The sequence below is a fragment of the Buteo buteo genome, chromosome 4, assembly GCF_964188355.1.
Source record: "Buteo buteo chromosome 4, bButBut1.hap1.1, whole genome shotgun sequence".
Taxonomy (NCBI): domain Eukaryota; kingdom Metazoa; phylum Chordata; class Aves; order Accipitriformes; family Accipitridae; genus Buteo; species Buteo buteo.
The window spans coordinates 29775587-29796356 of record NC_134174.1 but is presented as its reverse complement, the minus strand read 5'-3'; the positions used below and the strand labels follow the sequence as shown (position 1 = coordinate 29796356).

General features: G+C 56.3%; 2 protein-coding genes across 2 annotated transcripts in view; one reads left to right on the top strand and one right to left on the bottom strand.

Moving 5' to 3' along the window:
- The window catches only part of CDH23 (cadherin related 23), a 212050-nt gene that overhangs the window by 156129 nt on the left and 35151 nt on the right, over positions 1-20770 (top strand). Inside the window, 15 exon segments of the mRNA XM_075025382.1 lie at positions 359-504; positions 812-1031; positions 1680-1832; positions 2873-2986; positions 4208-4356; positions 13357-13417; positions 13774-13922; positions 14851-14986; positions 15191-15579; positions 15656-15757; positions 16719-16721; positions 17823-17972; positions 18789-18917; positions 19039-19167; positions 20452-20679. Coding sequence (XP_074881483.1) covers positions 359-504; positions 812-1031; positions 1680-1832; positions 2873-2986; positions 4208-4356; positions 13357-13417; positions 13774-13922; positions 14851-14986; positions 15191-15579; positions 15656-15757; positions 16719-16721; positions 17823-17972; positions 18789-18917; positions 19039-19167; positions 20452-20679 — 2258 coding nt within the window.
- C4H10orf105 (chromosome 4 C10orf105 homolog) lies at positions 6630-8556 on the bottom strand. The gene is made up of 2 exons (XM_075026855.1): positions 8514-8556; positions 6630-7051 (listed from the first exon to the last, which is right to left on the bottom strand). The coding sequence occupies exons 1-2, from the start codon at positions 8554-8556 to the stop codon at positions 6630-6632; spliced, it is 465 nt and encodes a 154-aa protein (XP_074882956.1).

Here is a 20770-nt window from a genome sequence, read left to right as displayed (position 1 = left end):
ACCCCTTTCTATTTTTGCATCACCTCTGCACTGTACTAAAGCCATCGTCCCAGCCGTCCTGCCAGAAAGACAGAGATAAGCACAGACTGGCGTTGCTTTTGTTTTTTAGCTGCATGCACAGGTAGCCATCGGTCTGCCTTGCTTGCCTGCTGCCAGGGAGAGTTTTCCCCTGCCAGGGGACCGTGCCGTTAGTCCGACGGGCTGCAATGCAAGGGGTAACACGGACAGGTTAATGCCTCGAGGAGGCAGCCCCATCCTGCACTACTGTCTGCAGAGGGGGCGAGGGCTCCTTTTCAGGGGAAAGGGGTGGAAACAGCTCGAGGCATTAACCTCGAAACCCCGTTCCTGGCTTCTGCAGGCGGGAGGCCACCCCTGCGAGCTACCAGCAGCGCCACAGTTTTCGTCAACCTGCTGGACCTGAACGACAACGACCCCACTTTCCAAAACCTGCCCTTCACTGCCGAGATCCCCGAGGGCCTTCCCGCAGGCTCCTCCGTCTTCCAGGTGAGCGTGTCCCATTGCCCCCACGCCCCACGCTGGGAGCTGCTGCTGTCGCTGCCATCGCTTCTGCAAATGCTTCTTCTCCATCCTCTCCATCCTCTAGCAATGCAACCGGGGGGATGCAGAAGAGGTTGTGGCTACCCACCCCGCACGCTCGTTCCCGGCAGCGGGGATGCTCCAAGGCCCCTTTGTTTCAGCCCAGCATCCCTGGGGGCAAAGAAACGCTCGGGGTTTATGTGCTGTGATTTTCATCGTCAGGAGATGATCGGGCTCCCCCGTGCTCAGCCCTTCCCTCTGCTCTCCCCACCAGGTAGTGGCCATCGACCTGGACGAGGGTCCAAATGGGCAGGTGACGTACCGCATGCAGGTGGGGATGCCCCGCATGGATTTCCTCATCAACAGCACCAGCGGCCTCGTCACCTCCACCACCGTGCTGGACAGGGAGAGGATCGCCGAGTACTACCTGCGGGTGGTAGCCAGCGATGCCGGCGTGCCCTCCAAGAGCTCCACCAGCACCCTGACTGTCAAAGGTGGGTGCACCGGGACCCCTTCCAACCCCTGTCTGGCCGCAGAGTACCCTCCGGTCCCAAAAAGATGGGTGACAAGGACACCTCACCAGGGGGGAGATGTGGTTTATACAGGAGACGTACTGAGACCCTTATTATGTAGCGTGTCTTTAATTTGATGCATTTCTACTCACTGGCTTTACGTGAGCCTAGAGCTGAGGATAAGCATCACCTGGAAATAAACTGACCCTGGATCCTCCTCAGGTCTGGGTTTAGAAAAGGAAGTTTCTGGTCCTGCAACCCCAAAGCCCTCTGCCATATGCCGGGAAGTACTGAGCTTATATTTAAGCCCCAGATTTTCCTCTGAATGGGGATAGAAATGAGTCTGTGATTAAAGTTAGTGTTTGCACCAGTTATGTAGGGTATCTTTGCACATGGGGTGTGAGCTGTATGTATCAGAGGTGACCAAATACAGCCTGCAGCCGTGGGGACCGGTCCTTACGGCCAGTCTGCAGGCATCCCCACCACACAGACGGCAGGGAGCAGAGGCAGAGCATTCCCTGGGATGCTCGGAGCAGCAGGCAAGTGGGTTTGGGAGCCTGGTGGGCATCAGCCTGGCATCTGCAGGAGGGGCAGCCCTGGGGGGGCACTCAGCTCTGCTCCCCTTTTCAGTTCTGGACGTGAACGATGAGAACCCCACCTTCTTCCCAGCCGTCTACAACGTGTCGCTGCCCGAAAACGTGGCCCGGGATTTCAAAGTGGTCCGGCTCAACTGTACGGATGCCGACATCGGGCTGAACGCTGAGCTCAGCTACTTCATCACTGGTATGAACCCCTTGCAAAGCGCTGCAAAGGGGAGCTTTCCTTGTAGAAAGGAGCCAGGCAGCCCCCAGACCTTGGCCAGGGTGTTCTGCACATCAGCACTCCCTTTTCCAGCCCCTCCAAAGCTTGTACGGTATCGCCCTCTGCCGAACAGCCCCGCTTGGCTCCCTGCTTTGCTGACCGCTCCGCCGCTATTCCTTGTCCCGCTCGGGGTGAACCCTTGCCCCCGAGCATCCCTTGCCATCTCACACCACCGGGATGCAGCCAGGAAAAAACAGGAGGATGGGCTTAACACCGCTGGGGCGGTATTCGTTTAACGCGCATCGAAGGCTGGAAGCCTTTCTGGAGTTTTAGGGGATCTCGTAGCCTGGCGTGCAGGTGCGTTTGGGTGGGCAAGGAGCAGGTGGGCAGCGATGCCAGCCGGGCAGCGCCTGGCTCGAACCGCAGCCGCAGCACCTGCAGCGGGAGGGAGGCCGGGGAACCCCCTGGCCGCGCTTTGACTTGCAAACTGCACATGCGGCGTTTAGCCCTCAGGAAGAGGGCAAAAATAGAAGCGGTCACCGGCGAGTCCTTTTTCTCACAAGAGCAGCTTCACGTTTCATGTCGCGGCCCCTCTGGCCTCCCCCGCAAGAGAAAAGGTGTGCGTTGTCCCACAGGTACCGCGGGCCGCACGCAAAGTTACCCCAGTTTTCTTCCGAAGCGTTCAGGAAATGACCTGGCATTTCTATGATTCAGCTTTTCCTACAATTGTCGCTCCTTTCCTGTGCTGTGAGGCAGGCACGGCATTTGGTGTGGCAGAGAGAAGGCACCCTGCCCGCTTTTGCTGCAGAGGAGCTTTGCCTAGGATGAGATACGAGCTTGCCCAACGCTTGCCTTTGGTCCAAACCGTATAAAATGCAGCCCTGCAGCAGGGCAGGCTGAGCACTTGCGATTTCCACGGCCGGGCTGACCCCTTGCCCAGGCTGCAGCATCCCCTGCAGCGTGGGCTCTGCTCCCCGCATCCGGACAATGGGCGACATGGTCCTTGTCCTTTGCTGCTGCAGGTGGGAACCAGGATGGCAAATTCAGCGTCGGCTTCAGGGATGGGGTGGTCAGGACAGTCGTGAGTCTGGACAGGGAGACCGTGGCGTCGTACACACTGATCCTGGAGGCCATCGGTAAGGATTTCCCACCGTTCCCGCGGGACCGCTGCCACGCAGCCACGCGGGGTGGCCGTGCACATGCTGAGCTGCCTTGCAGGCACGGCAGAGAGACGGCAACCTTTGAGGCTCTCTGTAAACCAAAGCCTGTGTTTGGCGTTAGCATTTCACAACCCACGTGCATTAATCCGTCCCGGTTCTACCGTGACTTTCGCAGAGAGTAAATTCATCCCTTGGGCTCACCCAGCCCCGGGGATTTCCCTTTCCACTGGGGAAGGCAAGGCCCCGATTGCTGCAAGGCCGCATGCTGTTCGGGGCAGACCTCCACCCAGAAATGCCAGTGCCACAGCATCAGTCCCCTAACGCCATGCCAGCCCTTGGCTCAGTGGCTGCTGATTAATCCAGAGCCACCTGGCACAGAGAGAGGGCCCGCGTGCCAAACCCATCTTGGCCGTCATCCCCAGAGCTTTATAATGATGTGCCTGTTTGCAGAAGACTTGAACGTCCCTTTTGAAAGGAGAATTAAGTGGCCTGGTCAGAAATCTCGGGGCACGGCATTGCAGGTGCCACAGGGTCCGCAGCGGGGATGCTGCACCGGCTGGGCGTGCAGAACCGGATCCCAGGTGGTAAAGGGTCCCTTCTGCCCTTCCGATGGGTGTCAGACTGCCTGTGTTTTCCCAGTCACCAGACCCCAGCTGGGTGGGTTTAGTGCTCACTTGTATCAGGCACGTTGGAAAACCCAAACCCAACCTATGCTCCCCATTGCCTCATCCTTCGTGGCAAAACCAAGAGCCGTGCTGCGATGTCTTTATCTACTGAACATCAACCGGTCCCGATGTTCTTTGGCTGTCAGCTGAGCTGGGTCTGCAGAAAACTTATCAGACCCCTGCCCGTCTTCATCTCCCAGATCCCTGACCTCCAGCAGTCCCTTCCAGCACACATCACCCTCTTTGTCTGTGGAGTTGCAAACCCTCTTTAATGACCGGTTGCTTTTCCAGCCTTACTGGGCAGTCCCTCCATGGCAGAGCTTGGGAGTGGTTTGGCTTTTCCTTTTTCTTTCAGGATAGGCAGAAAAAAACCTCATGGTTCAGTGTGGGATTTGGAAGCTTCAGAAAAGATGGAGGATTTTAGTTTAGAAATTTTGGTCCTGTTATTTTCAGCAGCCCAAGGCTGAGCACCACCTCTGCAAGGAGGAGATGGAGGTGACCGAACCTCCCCTCGCCTTTCTCTCCCGTACAGACAACGGCCCCACTGGGAACCGGCGCACTGGGACTGCCACTGTGTATGTCACCGTCCTGGACGTCAATGACAACCGACCCATCTTTCTTCAGAGCAGCTACGAAGTCAGCGTCCCCGAGGACATCCCAGCCGCCAGCAGCATAGTGCAGGCACGTGGCTCTCTTCCACTGGGCCCCCTGGGTGGGTGAAGGGGGTTCCCTGCTCTCCGTGCCCTGGCACCGCAGCTGTGAGCTGCAAGAAGCCCAGGGCAGAGATTTTCTCTCCCCATCATCAGTCTGTTCCCCCAGGCCAGTGCAACGTCTTCTTGCTTGTGCGCTCCCCTGCTCCTTTGCTAACCCAGACTGTGAGCACCAGGGAGAAGACAGGAAAGCACAAGGGAAAAATAGAAAATTCACTCCATTTCTGCAGGGGCTGAGAGGAGAAAACCCAAGCCCTGTGTTGGCGAGGCCCCTTTGCCTGGCTGCATCCCCGCTTTCTCCCTCCTCCCAGCAGAGAAGGGGCTGAGAGCGGAGGTCTCAAAGGGGAGGGAGAAAAGTGCGTGCAAAGAGATGCTCTGAGAGGGGGGAAAAATGGAGGGAGAAAAGCGTTTGGACTTCGCTTTCATTTTTGTTCCTCTTTGAAGGAGCGGTGGGCAGAGCTGAATGGCTCAGTGAGTGCTGAATGAATGCGGGCATTCACTAAGCCTCCGAGGGCTTCCAGCATCCCTTCAAACCCAGGGCTCTTCTGGAGCGGGCACCAAAGGCTCTTTGCAGAGGGCCCTGGGAAGGCTCCTCCTGCCTTGAATACCTCTCCCGGCACGGGGAAAGGGGCAGCTTTGTCCCCGGCTCTCGCGGGCAGGGTGAGTCACCGGGAGAGAAGAAAGGAGCCTTTCGCCTCTTGCAACAAAGGTTTGCTGGGAGTCACGCTCGGGGTGGCTGGTCCCCAAACGCCGGCCCTGCGGCTCCTCGTCACCTGCTGCACCGCAGCACGGTGTACGTGATGCCCGTTGCACCGTGCCCGTCTCGGGGGTCAGGCATCTGCCTGCAATCCCTGCACCCGGGGGGGAGGTGGGCAGGGGAGCAGTGCAAGCGGAGGGACGCTCTGCCGGGGGACTCCTAAAACTGAGCTGGTTTTCCAAATCGAAAGACTGTGAAGGGAGGAAACCCGAGTCTGACATCAAAGTCCCTTTTTTTAGAGCATGCTTCCCAAAAGAGGGGGATGACCTTGGAAGTCTGTGGCAAAGGAGAGGCACTATTGGGGGGACGTTTGTTTTCCACAGAACAAAATCCGAGGGAAAAGGAAATGGGCAATCACCTGGGCTAGTTTAATTTACACCTTTAAAAATGAAATATTTGTACTGAAGGTCTCCCCCTTCAAATACATCCCCACATCCCTACGGCAACAAGAGAGTTGTTGAAGGTTTCCCATCCCCTTCTCCGAAAGCCAGGCAGCCCAGGGCCGGAGGAGAGCGGGAATGTCCCAGGCAGCCCAGGGAAGTCCTGACGCTGAGCTGCACCCCGCGAGGGGCAGAAACCATGCGAAACCCAGAGAGACAGGGCTTGGTGCTTGCCATGGGACCTCACCGGGCATGGAGACTTCACCCAAAGGGGTGAACCTGACGGCTCAACTTAGCACGAGTCGCAGACCTGGAAGAACTAAACCAGTTCTTTTTCCTACTGATTTCTTCAAGCACGTCAGATTACCTGCTGGCCGCTATACCCTTTCCCAGCAGAAACGAGCAGCTCAGCCTTGCGCGGTGGCTTTCCAAGCTGGCAGCTGCTGCGAGCTTCAGAAGGCCTCTTTAATGCATTTACAGGCGTGTTTACCTGCTCCCGCTGCTCATTTACTGAAGCAGGTTTCCAGCAGGCAGCTGTAGCACGCATCCTTCCAAGCATCAACTGCAGCAACCCATGGCTCGTTGCATGGGGAGAGGGGAGACGGGGACCGGGCAGCGCACGAGGGGCACAAGCCTTCCTCCACCTGCTCAGGAGCACGTCTCAGGGGCAATCTCAGCTGAGGATTGCTTTTTGTGGAGCACGTTTGCCCCGGGATGCCTCTCTTCAAGGCAATATTTGTTAGGCAGCCAGGTTGCTCTGCTCTAGCCCAGGCTGTTTGTACAGGTGCCTCGCAACTTGCACAATGTTTTCCAAAAGAAATTAAGCGGCAATATTTTTTTTGACTGCCCGGTGATAGCTGCGCGTGGGTGTCGTTTGGAAGCCTCCACCTTTCCTGCCAGGAAACAGTAACCTGGAAAGCATTCTGGAACATGAAATAGCAAAATCTCCTGTTGCCTTGCAGAGCCATTGCCTGGAAATGAGCTGCTCAAAGGGGCTCTGCCGGGATGCCTAGGATACCAGGGGCTGCTTGAGGAGAGAACTGAGCCGGAACCAAAAGCTTGGGAAAGAATAGCAACGCGGGGTGATTTAGTTCCTGCAGAGCGGGATCACATTTTGGTGGACTCTATGATGTCCCAGTCCTGGCTGGCGGGGGAGCTTCTGGGGCGGGCGAGCTGGCTCTGGGACACTGGCCGACTCCTCCTGAAGGTGTTGATGGAACGGCGCAGGGAGCCCAGCCGCTTCCAGAGCCTCAGCTGGGGCTCGCTGGCATCCGCCGGGTGATGGGGCATGCACTCGTGGGGCCCAAAGTGGGACTGGTCCAGCGCCGCTGGCTTGCAGAGGGTGACAAAGATGACAAAGGTCGCCAGGAGGAGGAAGATGCAGACGAGCGCGACGATGACGGGCAGCGGCTCTGCCATCTTGGAGGATGCGGGACTGGGTGGGACCAGCTCAGTGGTCGAAACCAGAAGCCCAAGGAGAGGTGGGGTGGGAGAGGTCCTGTTGCCAGCGTCCTCTGTGCTCATCTTCCCTGCAGCGCACAACAGGACACAAATAAGCGACATGGGGTGATTACCACCTAGAAGCTGGACGCCACCCAGACAGCCACCCTCTGACGGATTTTTGGCTCACCTTGATGTCCAAAATCCTCCTGGCTGTGTTTTCTGTGACCCAGGGGGTTAGGAGTCTGCTTTGCCAGCAGGCAAAGCACAAAGGTGGGATTTATACCTGCAAAGTACTCCCCTGAACTGAAGTGCAAAACCATCTGGCAAAGAAATCTAGCACAGGTGCTACTATATATACGTGGTACCGTGGCCCCAGTGATGACACCTGTAGAGAACATGCATGTGTGTTGCATGAAGCTTTTCTGGAAGCGATAAATAATTGTGTACTAGAGAAGGTCCAGAATCCTTCCCCCAGGCTGCCAGGGTTTGGTTCTTCTCTATTCCCCAGAAATCTGGGTTTGTTGAATTGACTGTCTTTTGGGGTTTTTTGATTATTCCCTCTCCCCTGAAGAAAGGGGATAGTTGGTTAAACCTCCACCCAGATAAGTCCCCATCGAGCTGCAGTATTGCACTAGCATTGCTTTTTCTTTTTTGCAGGGGTGAAGTGTAACACCCTCAGTCTGCTTGTGCTGAAAATCCTCTTGTGTTAGGTGTTTTGCTGACCTGGTTTCAGGTTCAGACACGTCGCAGGCTTCTCAGCCAGTTCTGCAAACAGTGACGCAAACCAGCTTCCCAAAGCCTCCCCAGTAAGATCTCTTACCGAACACTTGATGGAGACTGTCCTCTCCTTTCCCCACTGGACCAGATCCCCCCCAACTCGCATCCCCAGAGCAGTTTGCACCCATCGTTTTGTTCCCGTGCACCCATTCCCATCCCTGGACTGGCTGGGGAAATATTGCCGTGCCAACCCTCTGCAATGCGACAGCCTGGCTTGGCCCTTCATGCTCTAGCCTGTATGCTGGAGGTAAAGCTTTATTACGCTGACTTTCCTACAGAGATGCGGGAGTTAGAAGAGTGATGGAGGGATGTTAGGCTGGTCCGTGGCCGGGCAGTCTCCTGGCAAGTACGGATTTGGATTGACCCAGTTTAAAGTTAAGAGTTTAGGAGGGGACAGGCAGGGCTGCGGGGACTGCCAGGGTCTCTGGGTCTGCACTTGCAGCCGCCAGCTCGAAGCCACGCAGGTTTGTGTAGGCAGCAGCCAGACGTTCACCGGTAAAGCATTCAAAAAAGGGGAGAGGACACATCAGCGAAATGTCTTTAATCACTCATTGGAAACTCTGAAACGCCCCGGCGGAGATGAGCCTGGTGGAAAGCAAGATGCTGCATCAGAATAGATAAGCATCGCTCACCGTCCAAATTACACAAGAGGAAAGAACCTTAAGCAAACACTATGAGAGCTGCAAGGCTGAGTGCTCAGAGGTTAAGGAGTCCTTGAATTCGGGCTGTCTGTGCCCTAGCCGTACCCTCTGTGTGCGGGTTCACACTTACGTATGTGAGCTTCCAGCTTTGGTTTGCCAGGACCCTGCCTCATCCCGGATCGGTCCTGCAGGATCTGTGCTCCTCCCTTTGCAGGCAATGAGCTGAGATACGGAGGGACTAAGGTCAGAGGTTTCCACTAGAGTTGGGTGCCGGGTTTGAGCCACTTTGGAGATGTGATTTATTTCTGGAATCCTTTGCATCGCCTGGGCTTGAGCCTTCAAAGCTGCGATGCGGGAAGCCTCGGGGCAAGGACTGTATCAGCCTGGTCAGAGCTCGGAGGCTCTGGGGAGATGTGGCTGCTTCTATGGGCCAGAGCCAGCTCTGCGCTTAGAAAATGGGAAATGCAAAAATAAATGGGTTGGCATCTGAGAACGCCTTAGCTCGGGTGAATCCCCGTGTGTATTGCAAGCAGGCTCAGGGGCCAAGGCTCTCTTCTGCTCCTCTAGAGTGCTGTTTCCACTTCCCTTCACCCCAAAAGCATTTCTTCATCTGGCAGCCTCTCCTTGCCTGGTTCAGCCCCTTCCCCTCCAGCTCTGGGAGCAGAGCAGCCCCTTACAGCCTCAGCCACCCCAAAGACCTGCCTGCTCCGTGGGCAGGCTGCTCCTGTGCGCTGCCCGGGCATGAAAACCAGCAGGCAGGGCTGCTGCTTGCTGCTCACACCACAGGCAGCCTGAATCAAGGTTACCACGGCTACCTTAATTCTGGCATTTACTGACCGCACGTGGTTTGGCTTGGTGACTTTATATTGCTCGTTAAGAGCGAGCCGGGAGGCATGGGCAATTTCTTTAGGTAGTTTTTTGCTCCGTTGGTGGTGGCCGTGGGGTTTTTCTTTTAAATCCAGCTGACAGTGTCCCTTAGAAACACATTGGGAGGGATCACACTGATGTTTTCCCAGGCTTTTCCAGCCATGCACTCTTCTCCCCTCGCTTCTCTTCCATCCTCTCCTCACACCCAGCTCAGCTTGCAGAGCTGCAGATTCAGGGAAGGTCCGGGCTGCCCCTCACCTGATCTCTTAAGCCCTTCCCTCTTAAGCTGCTAAAAACCTGGGAAATCTTTGTAGAGTACACATAAGCAATGACTTTTCTTTAGGGCCAATAAGTTTTCAACATATTAACATACTTACAGGGGATTTCCCCCTCACCTCCTGCCTAAGATAGAGTTACAGTGGTTCTAGCAGAATTTCAGCAAAAAGTCACCAAGATTGGAGTCCTATCAGCAGAAAGGTCAGGGTGTGATAACAGCAGCACTCCCCACGCCCTGGCCACAGCACGCGTGGGGACGAGGTCTTCCCTCCCGCGGGGTGGGAGCTCGGTGCCTTTCCCGAAGCACGGTAACGGACCCGTCACCCGCAGCATTTTGTAGCCACTGGCCAAGCTGCTGCCTGCATCCCTGTTTGTAGCATCGCCCCTTCCCAGCATCACCCCAAGCCCCGCATTATTAACCCAGGTGGATTAATAAGAGGCTTGCCCAGCCTGGCAAACCCCCCCCGAAAGGTCATCCTTGCCTGATCAGCTCTAACAGGAGACGTCCCCACGAGTGCTCAGGACCCAGCACGGGGCACGAGGCAGGTGAGGATCAGAGGGAAAGAAGAGAAATTGCAAAAAGCAAAACGCTCCCAGGGAAGGTGGAGAGGAAGGAGAAATGATTCTTGTGCGCAAGCAGCAGAGAGCGTTATTCTGCCCAGCGCCGGGCGCTGCCTGCCTGGCCTGGCCCAGCTGCTTAATTTGGCAGGAGTTTTTCCATATGCTCTCCCTCACTTTTCTCAAACTCCTGCAAAGAAAAGGCTGTTTTCAGGCACTACTGTGCCTGTAATACAGCTCAGATGAAAAGCAGCTCTCTTTCCCCTCCCCGTCTTGCTTAGCGACGCTTTTCTGGAGCTCCCCAGCTTTTCCCAATGCACTAAATCTTTCTACTTGCTTGCAGGAGGAGGTAATGCGGGAGGGCATCAAACACACAGCTGAACAACCCGGATAGTTGGGTAGCGAAAGCAAAGGGCTGTAAGTGATACCGTACCCCATCGCTGTCCCTGTTAAGCGGCAGCGCTGCATCTGCAAGACTTTCCCCCTCTCCCATCACCGGCACAGACAAAGCAACGCAACGGGGGAAGGCAGGAGGGATGCCTGACTTCAAACCCACCCCAAACTTTGCATCTCCCCTCCCCACCCCGTTCGCAGCCCGTTCCCCAGCAGCACGTCCCTGGCCTGCCTCGCTCGCCCCTCGGGATTAGCCCGAATGGCCTTTTGTGAGTTTGCCATGGGGATTTGGGCTCCCTACCTCTCACCGACCAGCCGAGCTCGGGCTTTGCCTCCCGCACGCCTGCCTCGCCGCCTCTCCCACCGCACTCTGCGGGCTGCCAGCCCCCTCGTCCCTTTTGGAGGGCAAGGGAGGGTGGGAGAGAGGGGGCAAGCCGGGCTGAGGACAGCCCGAGCATGCAAAACCAAGGGGGCCCCCGAGCCCCTTCCCAGGCTTTGCCACCGTGGCGGTGTCCCGGGGCTGTGCCCCGCTGGGACGAGGGGTCGAGCCCCCCCGGACTGTGTTTTCCCAGGCTTTGCCCCTGCAGGAAAACTGAATGGTACAGTCGTGGGCTGAGCCCCCCGCACCAGGGAGGGGGCAGCGGGCTACGCTCCGTACGCCTGCTCCCCCTTTGCCCGGCAACTCTGCGCCAAGCCGCTTGCTTTTTTTCCCCATCCTTTTATTCTCCTCCTCCTTTTCTGACCCCTTTGCTGTAGCTGGGGGTGTTTGAAAAGTGGCCTGCAAAAAAGCTGGATCTGCCTGCAGCCCGCTCGTTCTGTAGCAGGGGGATAAAGCAGGCTGGAGGCACCCAGCCTTGCACCTGCAGCAGAAAGAGTTTTTCTCCCACCGCTTGCACTCAAGTTAAATTGTTTTGCCAGGTTTGGGACGGTCTGTCAAAAAGTACCGTGTCTCCTCTGGGACCTCAGTGAGTCAAAGCAGCGGCAGCGGAGCTTTTTCCAGGCTGCAGGGTGGCAGGAGCAGCTGTTGGTTTAATGCAAACTACTTTTTTTTTTTAATAAAAACCAAATACCTGGGCTGACCCATTTCACCTGGTTTATGTGCCAGAGCTGCCTGCAGCAAATGCTTGGGGTGAGCTGGGAAAAGGATGGTTGAGGGGGTGTTAGCAAGGTGCAGTTTGCTCATCACTTTGAAAACCTTCCTGTTTGCTCACCTTGAAATGCATTTTCCCAGGCACAGCAGGGCAGAGGATGGCACAAAAAGCTGCAAAGATTTGTCTCCCGTCCCTTAGGCTTTCTTCCCACAGCTGCTGCCCCAGCACGGTGTTTTGGCTGATGCCATAGCTCTTCCCAGGATGGAGCCAGTGCCATGCCAAGGCAGCCCGTCTGCCTGGGCATCGCTCGCCTGCTGGTGTGGTGCCCATCCATCACGGAGAGGAGACAGCCCAGCTCCTGCCCGTGGCCTCGGGGAGCCGCAAGGGTGGAAGAGCCGATGTGGGAGGGAGAGCTTTCTGCTGTGAAAGGAAGGTGCTGGGTCTGTGGTGAAACACGGAGCAAAGCACAGGGTTGTGTCTGGCCGTAAGCAAGATGTGAACTGGTCTGGGATGGAGGAAGACAGCGTGCATGGCACAGATAGTTTGCAAGTGCAGGGGTCAGCATTTTCTGAGGTTTCTGGTGATGCAGGCTGATTTGGTGGAAGGGAACAAGAGCAGTTCAAGGCAGCTCAAAACTGCATTTCAGAAGAGCATCCCTGACTCCTGCAAGCGTTGCGTGGGGCTGTGGGTGAAAGCCAGCCCAGGGCTTTAAAGCTGAGCCCCTATAAATGGCCTTGCTGTTCTGGCTGCACGTGCATCCTTTGCAGCCACCCCTCCTCTTTTCAGTGCACGTCTGGGCACAAACCCCCACCTGCCTGGAAAAAGGAAACTGCTGGGTAATATTTGTAGGGAGAAGATGCGGCAGAAGATGCCATGCCAGGGGGAAGCAGGCGGAGAATAAAGGCTAAGGCATTCTCCACGTCCTCGCCCTGGTAATTCGCAAGCAGCCACCGCTGCGGTCGTGGCTTGGATGCTTTGCGGGAAGTGATTTCGGCGGAGGGGAGACGCGGTGGCTCGGGGCCAGCTGGGGAGGAATCCCTGGCTCTGCTGTCCCTCGCCGGGTCCCGCTTCCCAGCTGCCGGGGCCGGTGGGCTGCTGGCTGGGGTTTGTGGGGAAAGCACTGCAGTATTGTTCAGCGACACCAGAGGGGACCCGTGACTTGGGTTTCCCGGCGTGGACGGCTGATTTGATACGTGCATGGACTGTGCAGTGCATCACAACTAAGTGCATCACAGCTCCCACCCACCGCTCGGGTTCTTGCGAGGATTCAGACCAGTGTCGAGACCACCGGCGTGCTCTGGGCTGGTCGTATTCGTGTTTCTTTTGGTAATTTTTACATATGCGGCTGCTTGGGTGACTTGCCCTGATGCCGCGGGCTGCGTGCCCACCGGGCATGGGAGCAGCTCTCCCTGCCCAGCTCAAGCCAGCTCTGCGGGCAGGGAGGCTCCGTCCCCGGCGGCAACTCCAGCGGGGCAAGCATCGACGTCCAGGGCAGGACTGATGGAGGCACCTCCACCAGCACGCTGACCCGTGGGTTCCAGGGCATGGTCCTCAGGCTCAGCTCTCATCCTAAGCCCATCCAACAGCTCACCTGGCAGCCGAGGGCCCCCGAACCCCCTGTCCCTGCTGTCCAGTGACGAGGGGAGGGTAACTTATTTTGCTTTGCAGTTTGTAAGCTCCCTGGCACAGGTGGAGGAGCAGGATGTCCAGCCTCAGGAGAGTGGGAGGATTTGTCACGGTCTGGAAATCTCTGCCCTTCAACTTCACTGCTTTTCTTTTCTCATGAAGGTGAAAGCCACAGATGCAGACGAAGGTGTTAACGGGAGAGTGTGGTACAGGATTGTCAAGGGTAAGTCCAGGTGCCCCTTTATGCATTTTGCACCAGGCTCTGGCCAGCCACACGCCCAGCCTGGGCTGGTTGCGCTCTCCATCCTTTTGCACTTTGCAGCCCGCAGAAACATTTCCCCCACCCCTGAGCACAGCATTAGGTTTAATCGCTGGTGGATGATTTGTCACGGATAGATGCCGAGATGCCGTAGCTCCTGGCTTGACCAGGGCCAAACCCTGATGTAGCTGGAGGTGATGGGGCTTGGGTTTTGCTCAATATTCTTCCTCCAAGATAGGTCCCCGGGGAGGGCTCGGTGTGTCACCAGGACGGATGCAGCGGCAGCGGGCAGCATCCATCTCGCTTTTCCCTCCTGACAGGAAACGAGCACAACAACTTCCGCATCAATCCCAGCACCGGGCTGGTGATGCGAGGCGTGCGGCACCTCGACAGGGAGCAAAACTCCTCTCACGTCCTGGAGGTGGAGGCCTACAACACGGAGCAGGGACCCATGAGGAGCTCTGTGCGGGTAAGGGCCTTGGGGCTTCCAAGGGCTGAGCAGCAGGCCTGGGAGGTGGAGGAGTTCAGGCAAAATATTCGGGATGCTTCATCAGGGGGCAGTCATTTCCAGCCCTTGCAGGCGTGCAGGAAGTTTGAGAGATTGGGCATGGAAATGCTGATGAAAAGTCTCCCGGGGCCACCCGTGGGTGGAGAAGAGGTTGTTGGGGGGTTTTTTGTTGGTTTTTTATTTCTTTTTTCCTGTGACATTTCGGTGTGAGGAGGCTGCTAAGTGGTGTGGCAGTCACTGTCAGAGGGAGTCCCGCTCGGGCGGTGAGATGCGGTTCAGCCTCCGGGAGCCTGTTAGAAACCGTGTCTCCTGGCCAGGCATCTATGTAAATAAGCCAGGACCCAGTGGCAATAATCTTCAGCAGTGACACACCAGCTTCCCACGGTTCCCACGAACCCAGCCCTCTGCTCGCATCTATTTTTAGACCCACTGGTGGGGTGGGCTCTGGCTGAGCGCGACATGCCCGCAGCACCAGCAGCAAGCAGAAAACCAGGGGGAGAAAGGATGTTCCCTGGGGAAACGGTAGCTCAACCCGCTGAACTTTGAGCAAAATTTCCCACCGAGTCGTCAGCGTTGCTATGTTGCGGGGTCTGTAACTGCAAAGTTTTGAGCAGGGGATCCCAAAGCACGGAGAAATTAATACACAGACTGTACCTTCCTCTGGCCAGGGAAGGACTGAGTCACTCTGACCACAGGGCTTGTCTAAATCTATGATGTTAAACTGTGCATGTTCGCTCTCCATCACGTGGTGTTTGTAGTAGAGATAACATTTCTCCTGTGCAGCAGATGAGTACCGTGAAGGATATATTTCCCCTCACAAGTGTAAGCAGCTGGCAAGGGTTCACAAGCCTGTCCGGCTCACCTGTGGTTTCTCGGGGGGGTTTTGCAGGTGATCGTCTACGTGGAAGACGTCAACGATGAGGTGCCGGTGTTCACCCAACGGCAGTACAACCGCCTGGGGCTGCGGGAGACGGCAGGGATAGGGACTTCGGTGGCGGTGGTCCGGGCCACCGACCGAGACACAGGTAGGAAGGTGAGGGTGAGAAACACCCAGCTTCTGGGGGGAAGTGGTAAAATCAGCCATTGCACGGACCCTGGCTCGGCTGGGTTGAAATCCCCACGTGGGATGGGCTCTGCTCCGAGGTCGGGGTCGGGGTTGGGGGTCGGTGGTGCCTGCCTCTTCGGGATGCTCCATCCAACCGGCACCGTGGTTCCTGCTCCTGCCCCAGGGAACGGCGGTCTGGTGAACTACAAAATCCTGTCGGGCGCCGAAGGGAAGTTTGAGATCGATGAGAGCACAGGCCTCATCACGACGATCGAGTACCTGGACTACGAGACCAAAACCAGCTACCTGATGAACGTCTCTGCCACGGACCAGGCACCCCCCAACAACCAGGGCTTCTGCAGCGTGTACGTCAGCCTGCTGAACGAGCTGGACGAGGCCGTGCAGTTCTCCAACAGCAGCTACGAGGCCGTGATCATGGAGAACATCCCCCTGGGCTCTGAGGTGCTCCGGGTCCAGGCCCGCTCCATCGACAACCTCAACCAGATCACCTACAAGTTTGACCCCAACACCAACGCACAGGCGCTCTCCCTCTTCAAGATCAACGGGATCACTGTGAGTAGCCACAGCGTGGTCCCTCCTGGCTTGCTTGGCCACCAACCCCAACGTGGCTGTTGTTCATCCTTGGCAGGGTGTGATCACGGTCAAAGGCCAGGTGGATCGAGAGAAAGGGGATTTCTACACCTTGACGGTGGTGGCCGATGATGGAGGACCAAAGATTGACTCCACGGTGGTGAGTAGCTTCTACCCACTTCCCCACCAACCTCTGTGCTGGCAGAGCCGACCTCAGGTCACCTCCCTCTTCCTCTGGCATGGGACAGCATGTCCTAATTGTCCTCTCTGCTCTGGCCACGGGGGTCTGGAAACCCTGATTTGGGGGAAACCCTGCATTTGCGTAAGCACGGACCGGTGCCTTTTAGCTTCTGCGTGTCATAGGGTGGGATTTCTGAGAACGAAATTAAAAAAAAAACAAACCACCCCAAACTGTAGAGTTTGCAGGTCGCTTACCAAGCTAAAACAGTTTTGAGGGAGGTAAATTTGGGGGCCTTGAAATACTTCACAGTGGTTTGTGTTTAAGAGGGTTATATTTGGCAGTTTCAAAGGCAGCCGAGCAGGAGGGTGATTTGCATTTCTCTGCTGGGGCAGGAGGCACTGCGGGTGCAGGGTGAGCCTGGTCCCCACGCCGTGGACAGGGGCAGCTTGGCTGGCACAACCCAAATTCTGCTGGTTTGGCCCAGCTGGAGGAGCAGGGACCCGGGGTGGGGGGGGGCAGGGGGTGAAACCAGAGGGTGGCCTGTAGGGATGGGCAGCACCCTGCATTTCGAGCGCTCTCATGTCTTGGCGCATCTGCTGCCTCTAAAAAGGATGCTGGGTGGCAAAGGCAGCGAGGCTGCAAGCGCTGCCTGTCCCCACCCATGGGTGCTGGCAGCTGTGCGCTCCACACACTGCCGTGCTCTTCTCTGAGCCTCTCCCAGAGCGAGGGGCAAATCCGCCAAGCTTATCTAGAAAAAACAAAGGGATACACCAACAGACGGGCCTCCAAATCACCGCGGGGGGGTACCCGCAGCCCCTGACACTGCTACGCTGGAACGCAGGGCTAGCCCGCTGCCCATTGCAGCTGCCCGCACCTCCTCATCCCCCACTAACTCTTGGTTCTTTGTTTTCTCTGTTTCCCCTCTGCTTTCCTCCAACAGAAGGTAAGCGTGTCCATCGTGCTGGCATCATCTTGGGGGCCAGGATCCATCCCAAACTCTGCATTGAGTTGCAGGGAGGGACCAGGGCAGAGGTCTCCAGCCCAGTCCCACCAGCACCACCAGCCTCTGTGACACCCCCCCGGGACATGGAGCGGCGCCCGTGAGCCACCCTGCTGCTGGCGAGCAGAATTCCCAACGCCCTGATCTGGCACTTGGGACAGCAGCTGCCGGATCCGTCGCAGCAGCTGAATGGGCTCTCCCCGCTCCTGGCTCTCTGTTTTTAATTCAGGGGCAACAATAACCGAATCATCCCGAGGCACATAAGTCGCTCCCCAGCTTCCTCCGGGATGTTGTCACATTCAGGCTGGCCGCACCTGGGGGCTCAGGGCACCCATAAATAGAGCCCCGGGAACAGAAAGTCTCTTCCTCTCTCATTTCTGTGTCACATTGCAGCTCTTTGATTACAAACGCAATGAGAGCATTTCCTCTGGCTAATTGTGGCCGAAGTAACCTGGTCCCTGGTCGCCTGCGGTGGAGTGCCCCTCCGAGCATCTCCTGCCCGGTCTCTCACTCGCCCATGTGCCTTTTCCCAGGAGGGAGCTCACATCTTCTCTATGCCCACCTTGCCCTGGTTTAGTTAAATACACACAGCGCTCTCTTCTTTGTGCCTGTTTAACTTTAAAGCAAACCCTACCCAACCTCTGGTGCTGTGAGCAGAGATGAAATCGCTGCTCCTGAAAAGCTTAGCAGGAAAGGGTCAGCCTGCAGCAGCGTGAGTTGCTCCATCCCCAGCTATTTGGAGGATAAAAAACCATAGGGTGCTCCATAGAAAAATCCACCAACTGAGAGCTGTAGCACCCTGGCACTCTCTCTCCAGCCTCTAAGCATCCCTCCTCCTCCTCCGTCCTCTGCAGACAGGGATGTAGCTTCAGTTCCTGGGCTCAAATACCTGCACCCATTCCCACATGGCATGGACAACACTCACGCTTTTGGCACCTCGGAAGGGTGCAGCGGGTCAAGAGTTTGCGGGGGATGTCAGCGCGGCTGTTGATGCCGGGTGGGCAGGGAGCCGGCTCCTGCCTGAGTCCTGTGCCATGCCCACAGGTGACCATCACGGTCCTGGACGAGAACGACAACAGCCCCCAGTTTGACATCACCTCCGACTCGTCCGTGAGCGTGGCAGAGGACAGCGCCGTCGGCAAGCGGGTGGCAGTGGTCCTGGCCCGCGACCCCGACGCTGGCAGCAACGGGCAGGTAGGGAAGCCGGCGCAGCAGGTTCGGGGCTGCCCGTAAGGCTGTGGTAGCGTTTCACTGACACAGAAATGCCTCCATCAGCATCTTCCCAACCCCTTCCCCTGCTCCGCATCCCTGCGAAAGCAAAGGCTGGTCGTTGACGCCGGTGGTGCTGGGGATGTTTGTGCAGCGGGTACCAGAGCTCCCCGGTCAAGGCGTGCCTGCAAGAGAGGAAAACGCTCGTCCTTGGGCTGTCTGGGGCAAAGAGCTCTGCGGGACATGTGTCAGAAGGAGCCTGGCAATCTGAAAACCAGCTGTGGCCTCTCCCACCACGGGGAACGGCAGCAAAGCCCTTGGCAGGCTGAGCAGGAAGCTCTCTGCCGCTCGCTATTTTCTTTACCACGCAGAGAGGCGTTAATGAGGTCCCGTCTGCTCTCGCTGCAGTTTCTGGCTGAGATGTCACAGGCAGGGCTGGAAATCAGGGGGACTCTGCTCTGACACCCTCAGAGTCAGGTCTGGGATTTTGGGGTCCATTAGTGAGCCACCGTCTTGCTTTGGTGTCTGAAAGGGACCTGCCACATGCTCCATACCACCCTTAATACCAAAACATTGCTAGCTCCGTAGGAGGGCTGTGGATGAGACCGGGGTTGACCCATGGTTGGGGTGGCTGCAATGAGCCAGGACATCTGTGGAGCTCAACATCTGTGGACCTTTTAAAATGCCCAGAGCCTTCCTGAGACAATGCTGGGTTTATAATTGTAGGGTCTCCTCTCTCTCCTTCCTCCTCACAGCATCCTATTGCCTGCCCTTTTTTTTATTTCCCGGTGACATTTCCAGGTGACTTTCTCGCTGACATCGGGGAACATTGGCCGGGCTTTCGAGATCCGTACCACCAACAACACCTATGGCGAGGTGTTTGTGGCACGGCCGCTGGACCGGGAGCTGCTGGATCGCTATACCTTACGGGTAAGCACCAAACCGCCCCGCTTACCTCCTTGGGCTTCTTCTGGTTTGAGCATCGAGGCTATTTTCCTGGGGCTGTGAGCTTAAAAAGAGCATTTGTTTGAAAATCCATCCCCAACTGCAGATCCAAGCCTCGGATGGCGGCGTGCCTCCCCGGAGGAAGGAGCACACTCTGCGAGTGAACATCCTCGATGTCAACGACAACCCCCCCATCATCGACAGCCCCTTCGGCTACAACGTGAGCGTAAGTGAGGTAAGCAGGCGACCCCACTCCTCTCCTTCCGTCCTCCCAAGGTGATGTCTTGCCACAAGGTCTTGCAGGTGGGGACAACTCCGTTGGTGGCCCCTTGCAAACCTCACCTTGGGTCATTCAAGGGTTGCTGGCCCCTTGCAAGCCCTCACCTGTGCTGGCCTCCTTGTTTTGGGCTAGGAGAGAGCTCTGCAGGCAACTTAAGCCCATGAAGCTGCAGGGACCAGGAGGAAGGAGAAGTGGCTACATGCCCATGGAAATGCCACCGAAATGACACAAGAGGCGGCGCGGTGCAGAATAGGAATTGCTTTCAGGAAGCAGCTCGGCAAGAGCTAGATAATTAAGCAATAAAACACAATCAGGCGTGAGAAAAGACAACTTATTTCCTGACAGTTTAATTCCTGGACCGGGGGGGTTCTCAATTTGATGATGAAAAATGAAATACGAGTAATAGCCAGTGACACTTAGCTGTGAGGAAGTGGTGCTCATGATTAATAGCTTTGCATTAAAGTTATTGCCCTGTTAGGATTTTCTTATCTATTTAATACATGTTCAGAGCTGGTTGAAGAACAGAATTTCTGTTTTGATTTCCCCCGTAATGGGACTATCCAAAAATAATTAGCTGAGCTCTGAGTCCATTACACAGCCTTCACCTTTGCACACACACTGGTTTTTACACTCTCCCAGGCTGTGCCAGCCTAGATAGGACCTAATGCGCAGCTTTCTGCGGCAGGAAATCAAAATCCTTCATTGCAACAAATGGGAGATGTTGTAACATATGGAAAAAGAGGTGCAATTCCAGCGTGCAGTGGCAGCTGGCTTTGGTGACTTAACAGCAAATGTCGCCTGTTAGTTTTATTCCATTTCTTTTCAAAAGCTAATGTAGAAAATATATTTAACTTCAGAGTTTCAAACCAAAAGAGATCTGAGCACTCAAGGAAAGGGCAGAGCCTTCCATCGCTAAGCCTGTGGCTGATTATCAGCTGAGCTATCCATTGCAGGATGAGTAGCCTTGGTTAATTTTTGCACAAAGATGCATTTATTAATAAAACATCATTCACAATAAGCACTGCAAAAAGAGCATCCAGGAGCTGGTGAGGGAGAGCAGCCTTCTGCTTGGCTGCTGGGTGTCAGGGCAGCGAGTTTGGAGCCTCAAGCACCGCAATGCCTGGAAAAATCCCTCTCTATATTAGAATTATGTTATTATTTATACATTTTATGTATTATGAGGCACATGCGATTTACGTCGTGTATCTCTGCCGCTCACCCCGCCGTCTCCCCCTGCAGAACGTCGGCGGTGGCACGGCGGTGGTCCAGGTACGTGCCACCGACCGGGATGCCGGCCTCAACAGCGTCCTCTCCTACTACATCACCCGCGGGAACGAGGACCTGACCTTCCGCATGGATCGCGTCACCGGCGAGATCGCCACCCGTCCCTCCCCGCCGGACCGCGAGCGGCAGAGCTTCTACAGCCTGGTGGTCACTGTCGAGGACGAGGGCAACCCCTCCCTGTCGGTGAGCCACCAAAATGTGTTTTTTGAGGGGGTGGAATGGAGCCGGGCAGCAATGCGGGAACGAGCTTAGCATTGAGACGTCGAGCACGAAG

Excerpts from the sequence above, each read along its gene's own strand:
- C4H10orf105 (XM_075026855.1), bottom strand. The coding sequence starts at position 8,556 with ATGAGGCAGGGTCCTGGCAAACCAAAGCTGGAAGCTCACATAC. Across the intron at positions 7,052-8,513 it reads AAAGCTGGAAGCTCACATAC|GGAAGATGAGCACAGAGGAC; the intron begins GTAAGTGTGAAC and ends TGTGCGCTGCAG.